The sequence below is a fragment of the Fopius arisanus genome, unplaced genomic scaffold (assembly GCF_000806365.1).
Source record: "Fopius arisanus strain USDA-PBARC FA_bdor unplaced genomic scaffold, ASM80636v1 scaffold00027, whole genome shotgun sequence".
Classification (NCBI taxonomy): Eukaryota; Metazoa; Arthropoda; class Insecta; order Hymenoptera; family Braconidae; genus Fopius; species Fopius arisanus.
Genome location: NW_011887766.1, coordinates 640029 through 657903, shown reverse-complemented (window position 1 = coordinate 657903; position 17875 = coordinate 640029). Strand labels below are relative to the sequence as shown.

The 17875-nt window shown below is 38.2% G+C and overlaps 3 protein-coding genes across 4 annotated transcripts in view; 1 reads left to right on the top strand and 2 right to left on the bottom strand.

The window, feature by feature from the left end:
• Window positions 1–131: 131 nt before the first annotated feature.
• mRpS6 (mitochondrial ribosomal protein S6) lies at window positions 132–1771 on the bottom strand. Its single transcript, XM_011302375.1, has 3 exons — window positions 1574–1771; window positions 1003–1304; window positions 132–750 (listed from the first exon to the last, which is right to left on the bottom strand). The coding sequence occupies exons 1-3, from the start codon at window positions 1616–1618 to the stop codon at window positions 645–647; spliced, it is 453 nt and encodes a 150-aa protein (XP_011300677.1). The 5' UTR covers window positions 1619–1771; the 3' UTR covers window positions 132–644.
• A 383-nt stretch (window positions 1772–2154) lies between these two features.
• Window positions 2155–3009, top strand: ksh (transmembrane protein 167A-like protein ksh). Its single transcript, XM_011302371.1, has 3 exons — window positions 2155–2304; window positions 2440–2549; window positions 2780–3009. Exons 1-3 carry the CDS (start codon window positions 2302–2304, stop codon window positions 2883–2885), a joined length of 219 nt encoding a protein of 72 aa, XP_011300673.1. The 5' UTR covers window positions 2155–2301; the 3' UTR covers window positions 2886–3009.
• LOC105265078 (roundabout homolog 2) overlaps window positions 2929–17875 on the bottom strand; it is a 30989-nt gene continuing 16042 nt past the window's right edge. The window contains exons 4-9 of one of the 2 annotated variants that reach the window (XM_011302372.1): window positions 8672–8921; window positions 7004–7174; window positions 6164–6292; window positions 5886–6027; window positions 5414–5571; window positions 2929–5201 (exon numbers count right to left, since the gene is read on the bottom strand). In XM_011302372.1, the coding sequence (XP_011300674.1) occupies window positions 4885–5201; window positions 5414–5571; window positions 5886–6027; window positions 6164–6292; window positions 7004–7174; window positions 8672–8921 (1167 nt within the window). In that variant the 3' untranslated portion in view covers window positions 2929–4884. Of the gene's footprint in view, window positions 5202–5413; window positions 5572–5885; window positions 6028–6163; window positions 6293–7003; window positions 7175–8671; window positions 8922–17875 lie in introns of those variants that run through there. The other variant, XM_011302373.1, reaches the window with a different exon arrangement.

Here is a 17875-nt window from a genome sequence, read left to right as displayed (position 1 = left end):
AAGATATTTTTCATCTTCAGTAAGGGTCCACATAATTAGTTTAATCAATTATCGATTAGAATTCGTAGACGTTGGTGCCATTTTTGGATGGAAACAATCAATCAAAATTTATGCCTCTTAACAAATTGACGTTTTGTGGGATCATTTAAATAAAAAAAAAGGAGAGAATGATAGGAGGTAAAATGGACCATGCTCTTCTGTAGTCAAAAACATGTCAATTTTCATGACTTAAAAATAATAATCCTGTGACAAAATAATTCGTACAGCAACCGACGAGGTACATAATTTTTAAGGAATGAACTCATATTATTTCAACTATGGTATTGCCGTTGGAAAAAACTTTCAGTTGTGTTTGGAGAGTTGATAACGGAGAAAACAAATTTTATGCATTGGATCCTCATTTGCACATCAGTTATTATTATTTGTAAGAATATATATTATGTATGATAATAGAAAACGATTAACTTAAGTATTTTGTACAAACATCTTTTTGGTGAATTATTGAAGAAAATACATAACTTTCAGATTGTATTTAAAAGTCTATCAGGAATAAAAACATTTATCAGAAATTAGTAAACAGATATTTCTTTATTCCATTCATTCATTTAAATAAAATTTCTAAATTAGGTTTTTGTATCAACCGCTTATCGCTGAAATGGATAATAATCCAGACCTGAATTCGGATTCCAAATTTTAGTGAATCCACGTTTTTGGTTTGCAGCAATTCTCATCAGTTTCTGCACTTCAGGTCTAAAAAAGAAAAATTGAAGTATGAAAATTTAATTGCTGTATACATGCCATTTGACACATAATTATTTAACAAATTATTCATTTAAATAATCAAATGCTCACATTTTCGGAAAATATATCTATAATTATTATAATAAATAATTAATATCATTATAGTCATTACAATTATGACGATTCAATTTTCGTGAAATTTTTGTAAAGAACTCGAAAATTTGTTAAGTTTTATTTGTTAATAAAATATCTTTGAGATACCTATCGGAGGGTGGCAACATCTCCTCATGCCAAGTACATGGTTCAGGGTTATCCTCGTCCTTTTTATATACTCGACTCCTCACCACGTCGACATCACGACCGTACTCTTCTAGAAGATCTTCGAGCTTCCTCGGAGGGGCATCGAAGTGAAAAATGAAATAAGATGCCTTACGATGGACCTTGTTATGAGCCGACATTTTATACGGAGTTACGATTTCCCCCAAATTTTCGATTTTTCGAATGACACCGCCTCGATCGAAGATACCATTAGCTACTCGCTTCAATGTAGCTGTGATCTGTGGCTATTATAGCGGATAAAATAATGAAATAGTAGAATTAAAAAAAAGGAATTTCAATAAGGCCGAAACTAAGGAAAGATTCAATCTCGGGCATTTTTTCAAGTTAAAAAATACAATTAGATAATAATAAAACCATGGATAATTTATTGATTAATTAATCAATTTAATTTTTTGGTTTAATTAAGAAGTCATCTAATAAATAACCGAAATTCATGTAACCCCAACAATGCGAATTTAACCTCGACTTCCTTCCTTCCAAAATTTTTATTTACCTTCGGCATGACACGTAATATGAGGGGCAGTTCGTATGTGGGCATTTTGCTGATGAGTTATGAACTCGTCCGCTCTATCAATACTTTCCCCGATTTATTATCAATTTTTATTGAGTTTTCCACCCAGAACAGAGGTTATAGGGGATAATACTAGCGCTTATGCAGACTACAACAAAAAAAAATCATAGCCTCACATCGATCTGTGATACACCCAAAGAGGATTGACTAAAGTAGAGGCTCAGTTCTGGGGGCTTGAGTGACCCCAGCGGCATCGTAGTACTGCACCCCAAGAGAGGGAGGGCGCCACAGGCAATGGGAGTGTCTATCCCTCAGACATCCCTCAGACTTGGTACTGCCTCAGTAGCAATCCCGCTGTCAAAGGGACCAGTTGACAGGATGAATGTTATTTTCTGCGTTACTGCGTCAGCTAGTCCTTCTGATAGTGGGAGTGTTACAGAGGCAGTGACCGAGTTGGCTGATAGGAAGACATCTCCATTGTGTGTGGCGCCCTCCCTCTCTTGGGGTGCGGTACTACGATGCCGCTGGGGTCACTCAAACCTCGAGAACTGAGCCTCTACTTTAGTCAATCCTCTTTGGTATCAACATTGGAGATTGCCAGCATGACAAGTTGACGCAGAATTCAGAAATGAGCCGGAATTTGTTGACTGCAGTTGATTTCAAATAAATGTTAAGTGCGTAGAACTCAATAGTTAGTGGATCCTATTATTATGGTAAGTACATCGACCACTTATCATTTCCCAATCATCCTGACTACTGCCTCTGAGATGGAGAACCATAGACATTGTAACCTGGTCACTGCCTATAAATTGCAAATCAATGATAAATGTTTCCCTTTTTTTTCACAGTCGGCTTTATTCAACTTTCAAAGTCTTATGACTGTCATCTTACTCCTGATATGCACATGTGCCTACGTACGATCGGCAGTCCCTAGTTTATTGGACCGAAAAAAAGTCGGGTAACTAATCATCATGACAAAATATGGATTCACTAGCAGAAAAACAAAAGTAAAGAGTCGATTTGAGGAATATCTTGAAATCTGATTCAGATTTTTCATTCAGACATATTTCTTGATATTTCTACTGTAGAAAAAGTTGATCTGTCACCGCTCACCTCTTCATTATTGTACTGAAGTAGTACTTCATATCTTATTCAATTGTTCTGTATTTATAAATTTATTTCTTCTAGGGCTATGGGAATATTTTGGAAATGTGCAAGAATCGGCGAACGAAAGAGTCCATATGTTGCTTTTGGCTGTCTCTTCATGGCATTCACTATATTATTTTGGTCCTAGAGGTGGTGAGAGCATGAGGAAAATGATATATATGATTCCACAGTTGGAGAGTGAACAAACAACTTTAATACAGAACGAAATTCATCAAAACAACATAAATATACGAAACCAATAGAAACGATGACTTACATTTTTTTCAATTTATTTGTCAACACCTAACGCCTGCAAAGCTAATGTATATCCAATTTGAGCACATTCTCCCATTCTTACATGTATATCTTAGAATATATATAATTCTTTTTTTACTATAAACAACAGAATGCTTATGTACTCATTTTATATCCATAGGTACTACATTTCTCCAATGTATTGAGCATCGTTCGACAGTACATCTAATTCATTAGACAGTTACATTGATCATTCATCATTTCATTCTATCATACAATGTATATAGTTACTACTATGCCCTATACTTTGTGGAACATTACAACTGATATGGTCTTAAATTAGGATATGTGTTTATTGATATTTACAAATTAATGAATAACATTTTATAACGACGTGCATAAACTTCGTTGTCTATGTGTCAAGTCAATGTAATTCTCGTTAAACTGTACAAAACAAACTGTAAAACTCTCCAGTTTTTATTAAACCGCAAAGCATAGGGCTACATGTACGAAAAAAAAAGAAAGGAAAATATCGTGACTCCACCAAATTCTCATAAAACGTTATGATTTTTCGTGCCATAATTTCTGTAGAAAATTTCGCTTGCTCTTATATTTTTTATAGTTATTCAATAAAAGGAATCAATCCATATCGGTTTTTTAAATTTTCCGGTGAATTATCCAATTGACAAATTTATGACATTTTTATGCTCAAAAATGATTAAGTACATATTTTTTAATTATCATTAATTTTGTCACTCCGTCCATGAGTCAATGCTTTCGGCGCGTGCTATAAACCACTTGCCAAAAGTCACTTTTCCACACTTGTTACGAAATATACTATTTTTGACGACTGTATTGACATTTTTCGGTTTTGCTTCGAAATGTAAACTAGTAATGAAAAATACTATTGAATCGTGCGTTGAAAATTCAACATTGTAGACTTGTTTTGATTGTGAAGAACATTTTCAGTAGAAATTAGGGCACAAATGAATATAATCTTTCTCCAACGCGAATTTTTTTTTAAAGAGTGCTGGATTTTTATGTCCAGTTTTTTCACAAAGGAATGTTTCTTTTGACACTTGTATTCTCAATGTATTCTCAACCATCAGAACGAAAATTCAACGAATTATAATTTAATTAACCACATGAGAACATCTAATACAGTGGTACACCTACTACAGATATGACTTGTTCAACAGCAAGGAATATGGGATTCTCAGAGCTCTCATCCTCCGATCTCATAAAACTCGTTATATTATATATATTGCATAAAATTTAATTCATTACACTAATTATTTGTCTCATATTTTATCATGAAATCCATAGTCAACCCATGACTCGCGTTTTCCAAATTACAACTATCTATAATAGTTAAAACTAGAACGCCATTGTCGTATGATGAATTTCCATGAATTTTCACATGCCTTTGTTAAAAATTTTCATTATCGAAATTTTGTAGTTCCAAGAAAATATAACAATCTGAACATTGGATATGTCCCACTTCAGCTAAGACATTCGACGATGCTGATGAAAAATATTCATCCTTCATTCGGGTATTATCATAAATTGCCTACGCGCATAACTTTGCAAAATTATGAATTCCTCGGGCGATGGTTTTTTTTTGGAGACATGTTTATGGCCAGAAGAGATGAAAGAAAATAAAAATAGAAATTCTCTTTCCTTCTTTCGTTGGAGAACTATGTAAATGCAACTTCTACTGTGGAATATTACGCGCTCAAACGTCGGCATTATCAGTAAAACTGATGAAACATACAAGGGTGAGGGAAAAAAGAGGTAAAAAATAATGGAAGACGAGGAGCCGCGGAATTCAATTAAAAAGCAGGTAGATAATTGCAGATATAGTGGCAAAAGGGACTCTCCCAGAACTAATATTAAAATAATACCACAAGAAGGGCAACAGTTATGATAATAAAGTTGCTGTAGACTATCGTTGAAACACTTGCATCAAAGATTTCATTATGTTTAAAAGCATTGTGATCTTTAGTGAGAGGTATACGTGAGTGCGGTGTCGTTGTTGTAAAAATTTTTCCTCTTTCATGAGTGAATGCAACTGTACTCCTTTGTAAAGTCGGCGTGCTAGTTCTGCTGTATGCAAGTTTTGGTGTAGTCCTCCATAATGAATTTCCTCCATTGTATCTCCTCCCACTGGTGGAAGTCGCACGTGTCGCTTGCGTCACACCTTCAATCTCTGCAATGATAAACGATCGTATTCTCCCTCACATTTTTCTCCCTTCATCCCTCCATCCTTCCATCCCTCCGTCCCCCACCCACCATCCCTCTCCTACTCTCCTCACTGGCATTATTTTTTCTCATGCTATTCACCTCATGACACTGATATGAACTGAAATGGAGACAAACACCGAGCGGTAAGAAAAAAGGAAAAAATGATAAGCAACTCACGGTACAATCGCAGACTGGCTTCAGCCACCCCGATCACCGATGTTGCTCTGCACTTGTACTCATCCAAATCCTCCACCTTAAGTTGCTTTATCTTGAGTTCGATGGTTGTCTTCCACTCTTCTTTTTCACTAATCGTCTCATTACTCACAAATCTATCACTGGAGAAATTAGCATAGTGAATTAGTCAACAATAAATTACGAAGTGAAGTACCCCCTAGTTCAGTGAGGCTCACTTGACATCGTATACGTTTGCGTTATAGATATGAGATTTATGCATCAAGTATAATTTACGAGGTGAGCCGAGGGTGTGAGGGAAGATTGGCTTGTTCAGCTGTAATTTCAATTCCCGTGCGATAGGAAATTGATTTCAACCGAACGGACATACCCGACACACTTCAGCGAGGGGTCGAGGTTTTAGGGAGAGATAAGGGTCAACGTATTATATTTTCATATTTGTCATTTTGATACGTACTCACTGCTTATTGACACGAGTTGTTTTCCCCTCTGCCACACATTTATTGTTCTTGGGGAGGCCTCGATTTCACATATGAGTGAGACATCGGTGCCCAGGGGTGAGCGAACAAGTTCATCTTTCACTTTAGCCGTTGGTGAAACTTCTCGTTATTTCATTCAGCAACAATTTAATATGGGTTAGTCATTGAGAATTTGTTTAGTCATCGAGTGAGGGCTCGATGGTGATGGGAGTTAACGGTACGAGTGGATAATGCACCATCGAGGGCAAATACTCACAATGTACTCGCAAATAAACTCGTTTGCTGACACCCGGTGGTACGTCATTCTTTGCAATACAAAGATAGGCCCCCATTTGCTTTCTGTCTACCCTGATTAATTCCAGCCGCTCACCCGCCCACGTCTGCACTGTAATTTATATCGTCTATATGAGTGTTTCATTAGGTATATATCAGCAAGAAGTGTCTCGGTTTCCGGTGCTAACTCACATATGAACATTTCACCAAACTCGATTATAAATAGCCCCTATATGGAAACCGAGATTAAACTCTACGTTATGTACAATTTCAAACTTTACCAACTTTCCGCGATGTATTCCAATGAATGGGCTTTGATTGTTTTTTAAATTGAGTCGGATGTGGAAATTCGCCTCTGGACTTTCATTAATTGGGTAATCAATGGTAAAAAAATATTTAGCGCAAATTAAAAGGTGGATTATGATGTTGTCAAAAATAAAATTGGGTATTCATTTTGTACTCAAAATCTTCTTTACAGCATAAAATAATTTTTTTATTATTCCATTGAAATACTCTGTACAGCTTACGATTCCCAATGGAAAATTTAAATTTCAAACATCGAAATCAATTCCATGCTCGTGATATCTAGTTACTGTTATATTTGCTTTCCCATGAAATAACAAGTTAACCATTCATGTTAATATTGACGTTTCCACGATTTTAAATATGATAAAATCTGCTTGTCACAAATTAATGGGCACGGAAATTTCACTGAAAATATATAGAAACAAATTGGAAATGTGATGGAATGACAATGTATAATTGCGCTGTCAGTTGAAAAAAATGAAAAAAGAATACGAAATTAATGAAACAAATTAATTACCTTTAGTAAATTGATCACGATTTTTTCTGAGTAAAAAATCATTTTTCTCTTTCTTCCACGATACCGTGGGCGGTGGTCTTCCTGATGCTTTACACTCCAACGTAGCGTTTTCACCCTCTTTGACGATTACCTCGCTTTCTGATGTCCCCGACGTTAGGATATCAGGTGCAACTGCAAATTAAATCGTTAATATTGATTTCCGTATCGGTTTAACTCGACTTATGGAGGAAATAGATTGTAAAATGCTGATGATCGGTGGTGTGAAAAGGGAAGGCGAAAGTTGGCCGATGAGTTTATATCGAACAATTTGGTACATGTGGTAAATATCACGTACGTGATCTTATGGCTTCTAGTTTCATACGTTGATATTACCGTTACAGATAGTAATTAACACCGTCAGGAGGGGTTGTTCGGCCATATGGCTGAAACACGTACTCATTCGCAGTAAGTATCTATATTAAGTGTTTGTGGGTAATCCTCATAATTGATGTAATTTTCATCCAATTCCCGTTCCTTCGACGAAACCTAGGGTAATCTCCGCATACTAACATTGCATTGAACACGAAGTCTTACCTCTACAGGTATATCGGATGTTTATTGGGGAAATAAATTGAGAGATAATCCTCCACTCTTGGTAAAAATTCTACTTCGTCAGCTCTAGCCTGATCGATGACTTTTGGGTGAGAAAAATGGCCTTCCTTCCAAACCTTAATTTTTCATTAACCAATTCATTTAAATATAGAGAGATATATCGATTTTGAATTTACACGGAGAAAAAATTCCATTGAAAATTAGTAAGAACCTTCCCTAAAAATCAGTGTACTCCATCAATGAGAAATTGAAATGCTGCTGACTCATTTTTTCGGAAGGGTCACATGAGAAACTGGAGGAAACGCATGAAAAAGTAGTGCATGCCTCTCAAAAATTAGGGTGCCACATACGAATTTTTGAGTGAGGCATACCATTTTGTCCAGTGTCTCCCTCTATTTCCTTGTACACCCCATGTTACGTCCCAGCGTTGGTGAAAAGGTACACTAAATTTTGAGAGAATTTTTTCTCAGTGTAGTCGAGTTTTCCGTAATGGTCGAATTAACTGTAACTGTAGAATACAATAAATCGAGGCAACCGATGTTGCGAAAATCCCGCCAGTTATTTCTATTGTTTTCATTTCATACAAAAAAAAAGAAGAGATTTATTGGTGCGATTATTAATGTAAAACAAGCATAAAGCTTTTGCCTCAATAGTGATGAAACATGGAATCAAATATTGCATCCCCTTTCATTCAAGCACTATTACTGTTGAATGAATTGTGTCCATTGCTTCCACTCCCATCATTCGAATTAAAAACCATAATGACAATGAAACACTTCAATTATCCGAATGACTTGCATTGTCCATGCCTTGATGTGCTCAAATGAACTCCCTGATAATACCATCGCCATTAAAATTAATCTCGTAGACTATACCCTAGAGCCACCCTCTTGTGGTCCTTCAAATTAACCATTTAGAGATATGTGACAAAGTGAATGCAATCTATGTACATAATGTCACAGTAATGTGCTAATTGTAATTGCAATGGTCCAACCCATCACCACACATTGGGGTGGCAATGGAATGACATTGGGTTGGAACAACAGAATGTGTGGTAGACCGAGCAATTAGGCATACCCAGAACATCAACGCAGCCCACTTGGTTGAGCATTGGTTTTGTATTAACTTGACACATGTAGCATCCCCGATCCTGTTCCTTAAGAGTTTTTATGTGCAATTTCCACGTCGCCTCGTCCTCATTTCTTCCAGTCGTCAAATTCGTCTTAGGCTTCATGTTCTCCAGGGACAACGAAAACTTGTGAGAATTAGTCAAGGTTTTAGTACCCATTGACAGTACCATCATGTCATCCTTCCGCAGCCATGCAACCTGCAACCATAATAATCCCTATTTTATGCAAACTTTTCATTTATCGAACAACTACTCAAGTAACTCAAACATTGTTGGAGTGATACTCATAGGTTAATTTATATCCACTCGAGGAAAGTGTATGTGGAAAGAGGAGGGGTCTGAGATAGTGAGAGCTTCTGTTTGCGTTTTCCAGAGAGAGCGAAACTTGATTTGCATCCAGGCAGAATATTACCACGGGCTTGTGATGCATATTCACGCTGGTATACCTAAGGCCATCACCCAATTTGGCTCGATCCACCCATACTCGCCTCCAATTTCTGACGCGACCAGCCTCGACACCACACACGTACGTCAATTTGCAAATTCGCTATACTTTCCAATTTAATCTTTATGCTCGTCCAATTTTTTTTATCCCCCCACCCTCTCCCAGGAAATTTCTTCTGACGAAAAAATGTTGGGGGAATGAGTGGCAATTCATTTCGTCATGGTATGATTTGGGTTTGTGGCGATGTTGATTTCTTCTGAATTTCGGCCTGAACATTCCAGAGCACATGGAGGTGCTGATGCGAGCGGATGCATCTACCAATTAAAAGCCTTTAATCGTACAGATGTTCAATCAGGATCTCTTGATTGGGTGTAGTGTAACGATCCACATCAATGATTTCGGATAGTTATTGGACACTGGGATAAAAAACACTACAGACTTGCTGTCATTATGCGAATTCACAGTCGATCGCCGAGGGAATCAGACCTGCATTCACCTAAACGGCATTGATGCCCGGTTTATCCTGCGATTTCCGCAAAAGTCGGACTTTATCATCAATTGAGAAATAAATCTCAAATGGAATTACTTCCTCCAATTTTATGGTCCAATAAGTTTGCAGAATTTTTCAATCGGCTTGAATTTTTAAAATTACCACGTGCAAATTTTTTAATAATCCCTTGGCAATTCTTTCTCTGAAACTACCCATCAACTTCGTTAGTCCGAAAGCCGGATTAACCCAATTTTTCCTGTTCTCTAAATAAATGCGATATTTACTCATCAAGTCTGTTGTCGTTCCATTCGACTGCGGAAACCATTATTATAGTTTTCCTTTACATTTATTGGAACTATCATTATATAATTTAATTTATTACATAATTTCCCAAGAAGTCATATTATGGCGCACTCAAAAGTTGTTCCAATAATTTAAAGTCCCAATAATTCGGCAAAAACTTCAATCTCCCAAGACCCTGTACCGAAAGATGATTTACAAAAACTCGCCAAACACCCCCCATAAATTATAACCGTATAACCCCCCCAATCGCAGATTACCCCAATTCCCCTGAAATCCTCATGAAAATAATTCTCCCCCGACCTGTCGCGGATTGAAAAGAGGCCAAAAGAGCCCCACGTGCAACAAAAATCCAATTGATAGTCTACGTGTGGAGCCCATGCGTTTGTTTAATCCAGACCTCATAATTGCATGCATTAATTTCACGTTGGATAATTACAACCCATTGATAATCCCCCAGGAGTATTTGGTTGTTTGCTAGTACAGTCTGCAGGACCATTGTCCAAGCGATGGCCGGGAGAATGTGGAATTGCATATCCACCCTCCACCCACCCTCCACCCACCATCCGCCCACCGTTAACTCTCGACGTCATCCCCTAAGAGCTGCTCTCGAATGCAGTAGAGCCCATCTAAACTTCATGTCTACACAATGTAAGCTCATGTTTGAATGATACATAAGGGATTGTGAGGGAAATGCAAGATATAGGCCTAAAGAAATCGTCAAAGAGCTCTTGACAAATGTCGTTTGGTGAAGGTTATTATTGTATATCCGTTGCTATTGAAGAAATAAGGGACGACGAAGTTGTTCTCATAAGAAGTTTTTTTTTGAGAAAACGATGCAGAGGTGAAAAGAGCGGGAATCAATGGAGTTCCGGGATTTTCTTTGCTGGGTTAAGAGTTTCTTCGAGATCCTGTGCCAGTGGCAAAAAAAACATGGAAAAGAAACTGAGGAGGGACGAAAGGAGAAGAGAAAAAGAACCAACTCCAACTTTATATATACCAAAAGCAAGCAGCAGGGGAAAATCTCGCTGTTCGCCTCTACCGATGTCTGCTCTTTGCCCGGATACTGTCGTGTAGGAGAGAAGAGCTTGGTAAGTCTTAAGAACGGAAATGCACGGGGACAACAGGATGCTGGTTGTGTTAGTTTCATCTTTCCTTAGGGGTCTACTTCAAGACTCAGGGGTGCGTACTTGGTAACGGGTGTGTACAAATACTTGAAAATACTTGCCAACAATTCGAATCAACGTGACAGAGGGCTTCTCCCTTCCCCTCTATTTTCGATCATAAGAAAGTAACGCAAGACCCACAACCTTGGTGGAAAGAGACGCTACATGCCTGATCAGTACCCCTGATCTCCGATTGGATCCAGAAATGCCAATGAGTTGAGTTCAATTTCTATTTGCGAAAATCCGCGCAAGACGTTTTCTGACTTTCCTACGTTTTTATCATTTTTTTGGAATTGTCCATGGGTGCTGGACAGCTGACACGTGTTGGAAGCTGTGAGTTTTACCTTCGGAGATTTACGGTGTGGTGAGATGGAGAATAAATAATAGGCGAAGGTCCTCAAGCTGATTCTCCCTGTGGAAGAGTATTTGGATAGGTTGCCTGGGGGAGAAGGCAGATTTTTTGTTCATCTAGGGCACTTCGGCGTAAAGGATCGTTGAGATACTGTCAAGAGTGTTATCGCAACTTTTTCTCAACTGCTTCGGATAGTATAAATACTTCACAACATGCAGATTTTATTTTCGATATTTTCTAAGGGAACGAGGCGACAAAGATTGCATGAGGTTGTATACTTAATTTTTTCTTTCTTATATTCGGACCCTTTTTGCCTCCCTTTTTCACTAATTGGCCCTATCCCACCCTATGTATGCGGCTGTGAATCCCACACTGTACCGCATTCACTCTCCTATAGAACATAGAAGTGACATGGGAAACCACAGAAAAAACCATGTCGGTACAAGCGATTGCTCTATTAGCTACCTCCCACTCCTCGGTGCCACTTAAAAAATCTAATTCAACGGGTATCGAACGTACAAATGTCAGAACACCATACGATATAGGCTTGCACCTAGTCACTGAGCTACCAACGTCGGTTTATATTTAAGCAAAAGGGGAGAAAAGACATTTATTTCAATAAAGAATAGTTAATTCACAGAGTTGGTATGCAGAGATTTTTCATGATAGTAAGAAAATGTCTTTTCTCTTTTCATACTCTCTTCCGTCTGGTCGTCCCTTCTTCCTTCCGTTTGAATTTTTCTCTCGTTCCTTTCACCCACATGCGTCATTGTTTTGAATTGTGAATTACGAGTTTCTGTTATTTGGAGAGAGATAAAGAATCTGATGAGCGAATGGATGTGGAAGACGGGGTCTATAGTCTAGCGGGCAAACACAATATAGGCGTTTTCAGTGTGGCAGTATCTCAGAGACAATAAGTGGATCGGTATGCTTACAACGTTTTCCAATATCACCGAGAATATTTCCTCGGTTATATGAGAATGAAAGATATCGGTGTACCAATATCTATACATATAGTATGTATTTTTGACGGGTGAAGAGCTTCTCGTTGGCTCAAAAGATGTAAAAGAGGAATATGCGAATGTCGGATGACGATCACTTTGCAAAATTACGCTTTCTTTCTGGGCACCGGTGTCGTTCATTTGTTGCCTTTGATGTGGCTGCATAAGATATTTTTTTATCACTTGCTGTCCCATTCGCCCCCATTTTTTATTTCATCGCTCTTCAACTCCCAACTATTCAAACCCCCATCCGTCCTTTGGTCTTTTTCTCCACGTGAAGTATGGGATGGGGCAAACGTGAGCGATTAGAGATCCAACCGAGGACATTTGTATCCCGAAGGCTGTAAAACCCCTCCGGATGACCAGTGAAATATCCCTTGAACAGGGAAAGACAGAAATTATTGAGTAGAAGATGAAAGATACTGGGATCTACTCGGAAAAATATTTTCCATTTTTTCCCCCTCCCGGAGGAGAGTGAATTCCCTGTGATTGAATATCTCTAGGAGATGGAGGACATTCCATTGGTAATTATTCATGAGAATTCAATTGGATTTGAAAGAGGAGGACTGTGGAATTCAAGCCCACGGAGATTTTCCACCGCGAATTTATATTATTTATTCGAACGCGAAATAACTCATTTTTCCTCATCTATTCAATCCTCTCACGTCACTTCGACGTATGACGTACATTATCAGCGAGTAGAAAGTGAATGAAAAGCTGCCGACGAGTTGGTGAAAAAAGTGGAATTGAAATAAAACGAGAAGATTCCCCGGTGGCTTATATCTAACCCATCGGTGTGGTATTTTCAAGAGTCCCAGAGTTCCACGATTCCACGTTAGCGCTAAGAGATTGCTCTCACCCATTCTCACACACCCTTTACCCCATCCCACTCAACCCACCCAGCCACCCATCCACCATTTTCCTGTCATCCGTCCCTTTTCAACTTCCGTTTTCCAGTGTAATCATGGAAACAATCATTCTTCTCTCTCTTGTGGCCATATCCCACTGAAAATCCCACAGTTATACAACACTCCCACTTCTTACCACCCACAACCATCCCTCCCTCACCACTACCCCATTTCCCTCTCTTTATCCACTGGCGTTTTCCCTATCTAAAGTTGAAACTATCCCAGTGTTCCCAACATTGGGGTTTCCACCGTTCTCCACTGGCACTCGAGCACTCCTTTTACCTTTTCGTCTAGCCAAGAGGAGTCCATCGTCGTCGTCGACTGTTACCCCTTTTCACTCCCGGGCCCCTTTTCCAACTGCAATCACCGATTTGTCTGAATAAGCCCCGGAGGTAGAGTATATATGGTAGCTCCCCTGGGGGAAACACTCCTTTTCCATATCATTCCCTCTCGACTCCATCTCGTTGAATTTCACTTCAATATTTTACACACCGAAAAAAATTTCATCGCTCATCGAACCTTGATGGAAGACAAGTATCCGGATTTTTACTCTCCAATTCACGGATGCAGTTGTATAGTCGGGGAAAAAGGGAAAAAGTTCATGCTCCCGGGCTGGTGGATGCTCATTTTATTTTTCGATTTTTTTTTTTCAACCTTGTTTTTTTTTATCATGGGTGTTGTTTTCTGCTTGGTATTCACAACTGTGGCTTTTTTTTGTGATGCTGCTCCCTGAGGCATTATTCGCGAGCGACTATTACCTGTTCATTTGTGTACGCACTAGTTTTTATTCGCTTCGATAATTGCCAGCGATGGGCTTTCAATAGCAATGATAGGTGCTTTGGGACAAAGGAGCTTTGTTTGTGAGCTGTTGAAGAGGCGTCTACACCGTGAGGACTGAGTTGGTCCTATCCCATCTTCAGGACCATTTGATACCTGGGAAAGATGTGATCATCTCGGGGAATTTTTTTTAGCAGAGTGTAATTGTATAGTTTGGCTTCTTCCAAGTCCATTGTAGATAAACAAAACTAGCTGTGTATTACGGGTAACTACACGGAGAGAAATATTTAGTAAAAATTACGGAACTTTCAGTTCACTTACCGATTACGGAGTTGATTCGAAAAATTTAAGTGACGGTATCGTTATTTTTCACCGATAATTCAGATAAAAATTACGGAACACCGCGGAAAAATTCCGTGACTTTAGATAAAAATTACGTGACAGTTCCGTAAAATTTCCGACAACCACATTTCGCTCCAGAATTACGGAAAATACACGTAATTTTTATTGAATATTTCTCTCAGTGTAAGGTTTCCATTTCAATGTTATTGATTTCTCAGTGGAAAATTTGAAGAAACTTGATTTAGTGAGGAATTATTTTATTCAGGGGGAAAGCACATTCTGTTTTCCCTTCCTGAGTGATGGGAAAACGGTTATCCCGGAAGTGCTCTAATTACGTTGGCAGCAGAGCATTTTATGTAAGCAACTATGTTTGAAAAAGCAATCAAGTAACAATTAACCATCGACTTTGATAAAAATAACTCTGTACTGAAGTGATGAAATATTTAATAAACTCTACCATGAGGTTTTCCCACATATCAGTAGAAAATTAATAATTTTTCATTTATCATGGTAAACATCACCTTTTATGATTCACCACTAATTTTATATCTAGAACTCGTCGGAAAATATAGTTTTATAGTAGAGGTTTCCTGTCATTAAACACTCATTTAATACACCCTGCAAATAACTATCAGAAGCTCGTCTCGGTGGTGCACTTCAGTCCGTTAATTTTTTCTCCATCTGGCTAAATTGAACAATTGGAACAATTTTACGATAGAATTGTAGACGAAACCCAACTAATTAACAACATACCAACTGTTCGTAGACGGCACACAAGAATTTATCAGTTTTGGGGTGGAGAATGTACATCGAGGTTGCATGCAGGAATTCAATACCCCTACTAAAGCGCAACAGAGTATCTGTGAAAAAAAAACACCAGACGGTCTAAAAATATAAAAATAATATCGAAAAGTTGGTTGGACAACATCGTAGGAAATAGATAGAGCAATCAGGGATTTTTGCTGAGCCGAATCGGTCATGACCAAATATATTTAACAACGCTTCATAACTGCGAAATACGAAATCGGAATAAATGAGAGGTTCTTTCGAGAGAGTCGAGTTTTCGCTTTATGTAATGGCAGACGGAATAGTGGATATAACTGTATTCAAATTTTCCAAATGAACGAGCCGGCGAACGATGTTTCTTCTTCCGGCACAGGAGATTTTCCCTCTCCATCGCCAATTCGGCATTTCGGAATGCAATATGGAGCACCCGGAAAAACTCACCAGAGTTATGGAACTATTCAAGCGTGGAGTTATAAGTATGTTCCGGAATAGAATTTTAAAAAATTTCGTGATGAAACAATTTTTTCCTCTGGGTTTCCGTTCCTCCAACTTTTCGGTGTGAAAAAATTGTCGGAATTTTTGTTTTTTATATGGCTTTTCAAATTCCCCACAGCGTAATGCAGCAGTTTCACGTTTTTATCAATCCCAGTGGTTCCTCAATTGTGCAATTCACTCTTATGAATTGGTTAACTGTATTGATTCTGACGCTATGAACGAATATATTTGATAAATGATCAAAATTGAACGATTTTCCGATTTTCCAACCCGAATCTCGAACTGTTTGCCCGGTGAAAGAATATCCTGAGTGGAAAATTAGCTCGTGTCTGGATCAAGTTCGGATCAAGTCAGACTTGATGTTGGGTACTATCCTACAACTTGATCAGGACTTGATCAAGCATGTAACGCCCTGACTCGATCCAGATTTGATCAGGCGTGCCGAATCACGGTTTTATCAAACAAAACGGATTAGTACTTCATAACCGAAATTAAAGATATTTATCAATGATAATGATTTGAAAATAAAAAATTCCTCATTTTTTCACATTCGATTACCTCTATCAAAGGATACCTACTATAATTAATGCTGAAAAAACCTAATTATTTTTGTCGACACTGGGGATTGAATTGGATCCTTAGGAGTACTAATCCTCTGCCCTATCCAGACTATCGCGTTATTATTATTGAGTGAACTGTTTTGCTTACACGATGTATATTGGGGATATTGGCTCACTTTAAGAAGCGAAAATTTAGTCAATTTAAATTTCATCTATTATACTTTTAATAATAATAATAATAATAATAAGTTAATAATTAAATTATTTAGTTGAAGCTCACCTAATCCGAACTTGATCCGAATAATTACTGGGACAGCACAACTTCAGGTCAGGTTGATCTGATCAGAATCTGATTCGAATAGTTGCAGGCGGGTGGATCACAGTTCAAGTTCAGGTCCACCTGATCCGAACGTGATCAAAATGATCACAGATGAGCGCACCTCAAGTTCAGATCAAGCTTACCATATCAGAACCTGATCAGAGTAGGACGGATCAAGATGGGTCAATCGAAGATTGATCAGTTTCTTATCAAATTCTGCCTGATCAGTCGACACTGACCTCCGCCATATCAAGTTGTGATCAAACCTCAGGCTCGCCTGACATAATTTCCACTCGGGATAATGACGAGGCAATAAACAATTTAATTTCTTCAGTGAATCGTTTAATCATGAAATGGATGAGATTATCAGGCGGGACTAAGGAAATTAAGGGATTCTTCCGTTTTTTAGAGTGAGACTGAGTGTATTCTGTTTTACAATAATATTCATAAAATGGTTTCACAACTTGCATGAAAAGAATAAATCGGGCGAAATCAGGAATGAAGAAGGCTGTTATTAACGAGCTTATCACGGCCTGGTCTTCGAATATTCCTCTCAAATCCAACTCCAAGGAGCAATAAAGTGAAGCGAAAGTACCCCCATCCAGGGTTCCTCATCAGCTTTAATGATGAGATTTAATTTTTCTTGCCTATGCAAGCGCCATCTATACCTCATAATCTTGAAGCCTTATTTATACCCTTATTTACCTACGACCTCATTTCTGACTGAACTTTCTTTTGCCTCTTTTTCCTCTGAAGCAGCTCAATCCAGGATACTTCTGGCCTGAATCCCCGAATCTTCGGAGATTGCGTATAACCTTTGACGTAAAATCGACTCTTCAGGGTTTATAAGACAGATCTATACATCAGCGATTACATTTTCTTATATCGATGATTCTACGTTGATACACATCCCCTTCTACATTTTCCCATTTACTCTCTTCATTTTTATTTTTTTTTTTATTTGTCACAGCCAGTTGGCCGTTTCACTCTGTACCTGTTTTTCATTACACTCCAATTGAAAAAGTACTTTTATCGACTCAATGCATTTCACCTCTTGAATTGTACCCGGTCCTACCCTTTGTTCACCAGATCGGTGGATAAGACGACCAAAAAACGTTGTAAAATAATGAAAAGGAAAAATGCTCGTTGTACTGGGTGCGGCTTTATCAGAACTATAGAGCTTTTGAATAGAGACTGGCACTTATTTAATC

Bases quoted from the DNA above. Each gene is read 5' to 3' on its own strand.
- mRpS6 (XM_011302375.1), bottom strand. From the start codon at position 1,618: ATGCCCACATACGAACTGCCCCTCATATTACGTGTCATGCCGAAG. The intron at 1,305-1,573 runs GTAAATAAAAAT...CCGCTATAATAG, and splicing joins TATTACGTGTCATGCCGAAG to CCACAGATCACAGCTACATT. The intron at 751-1,002 runs GTATCTCAAAGA...TTTCTTTTTTAG, and splicing joins ATGTTGCCACCCTCCGATAG to ACCTGAAGTGCAGAAACTGA.
- ksh (XM_011302371.1), top strand. The intron at 2,550-2,779 runs GTAACTAATCAT...TATTTCTTCTAG, and splicing joins TTGGACCGAAAAAAAGTCGG to GGCTATGGGAATATTTTGGA.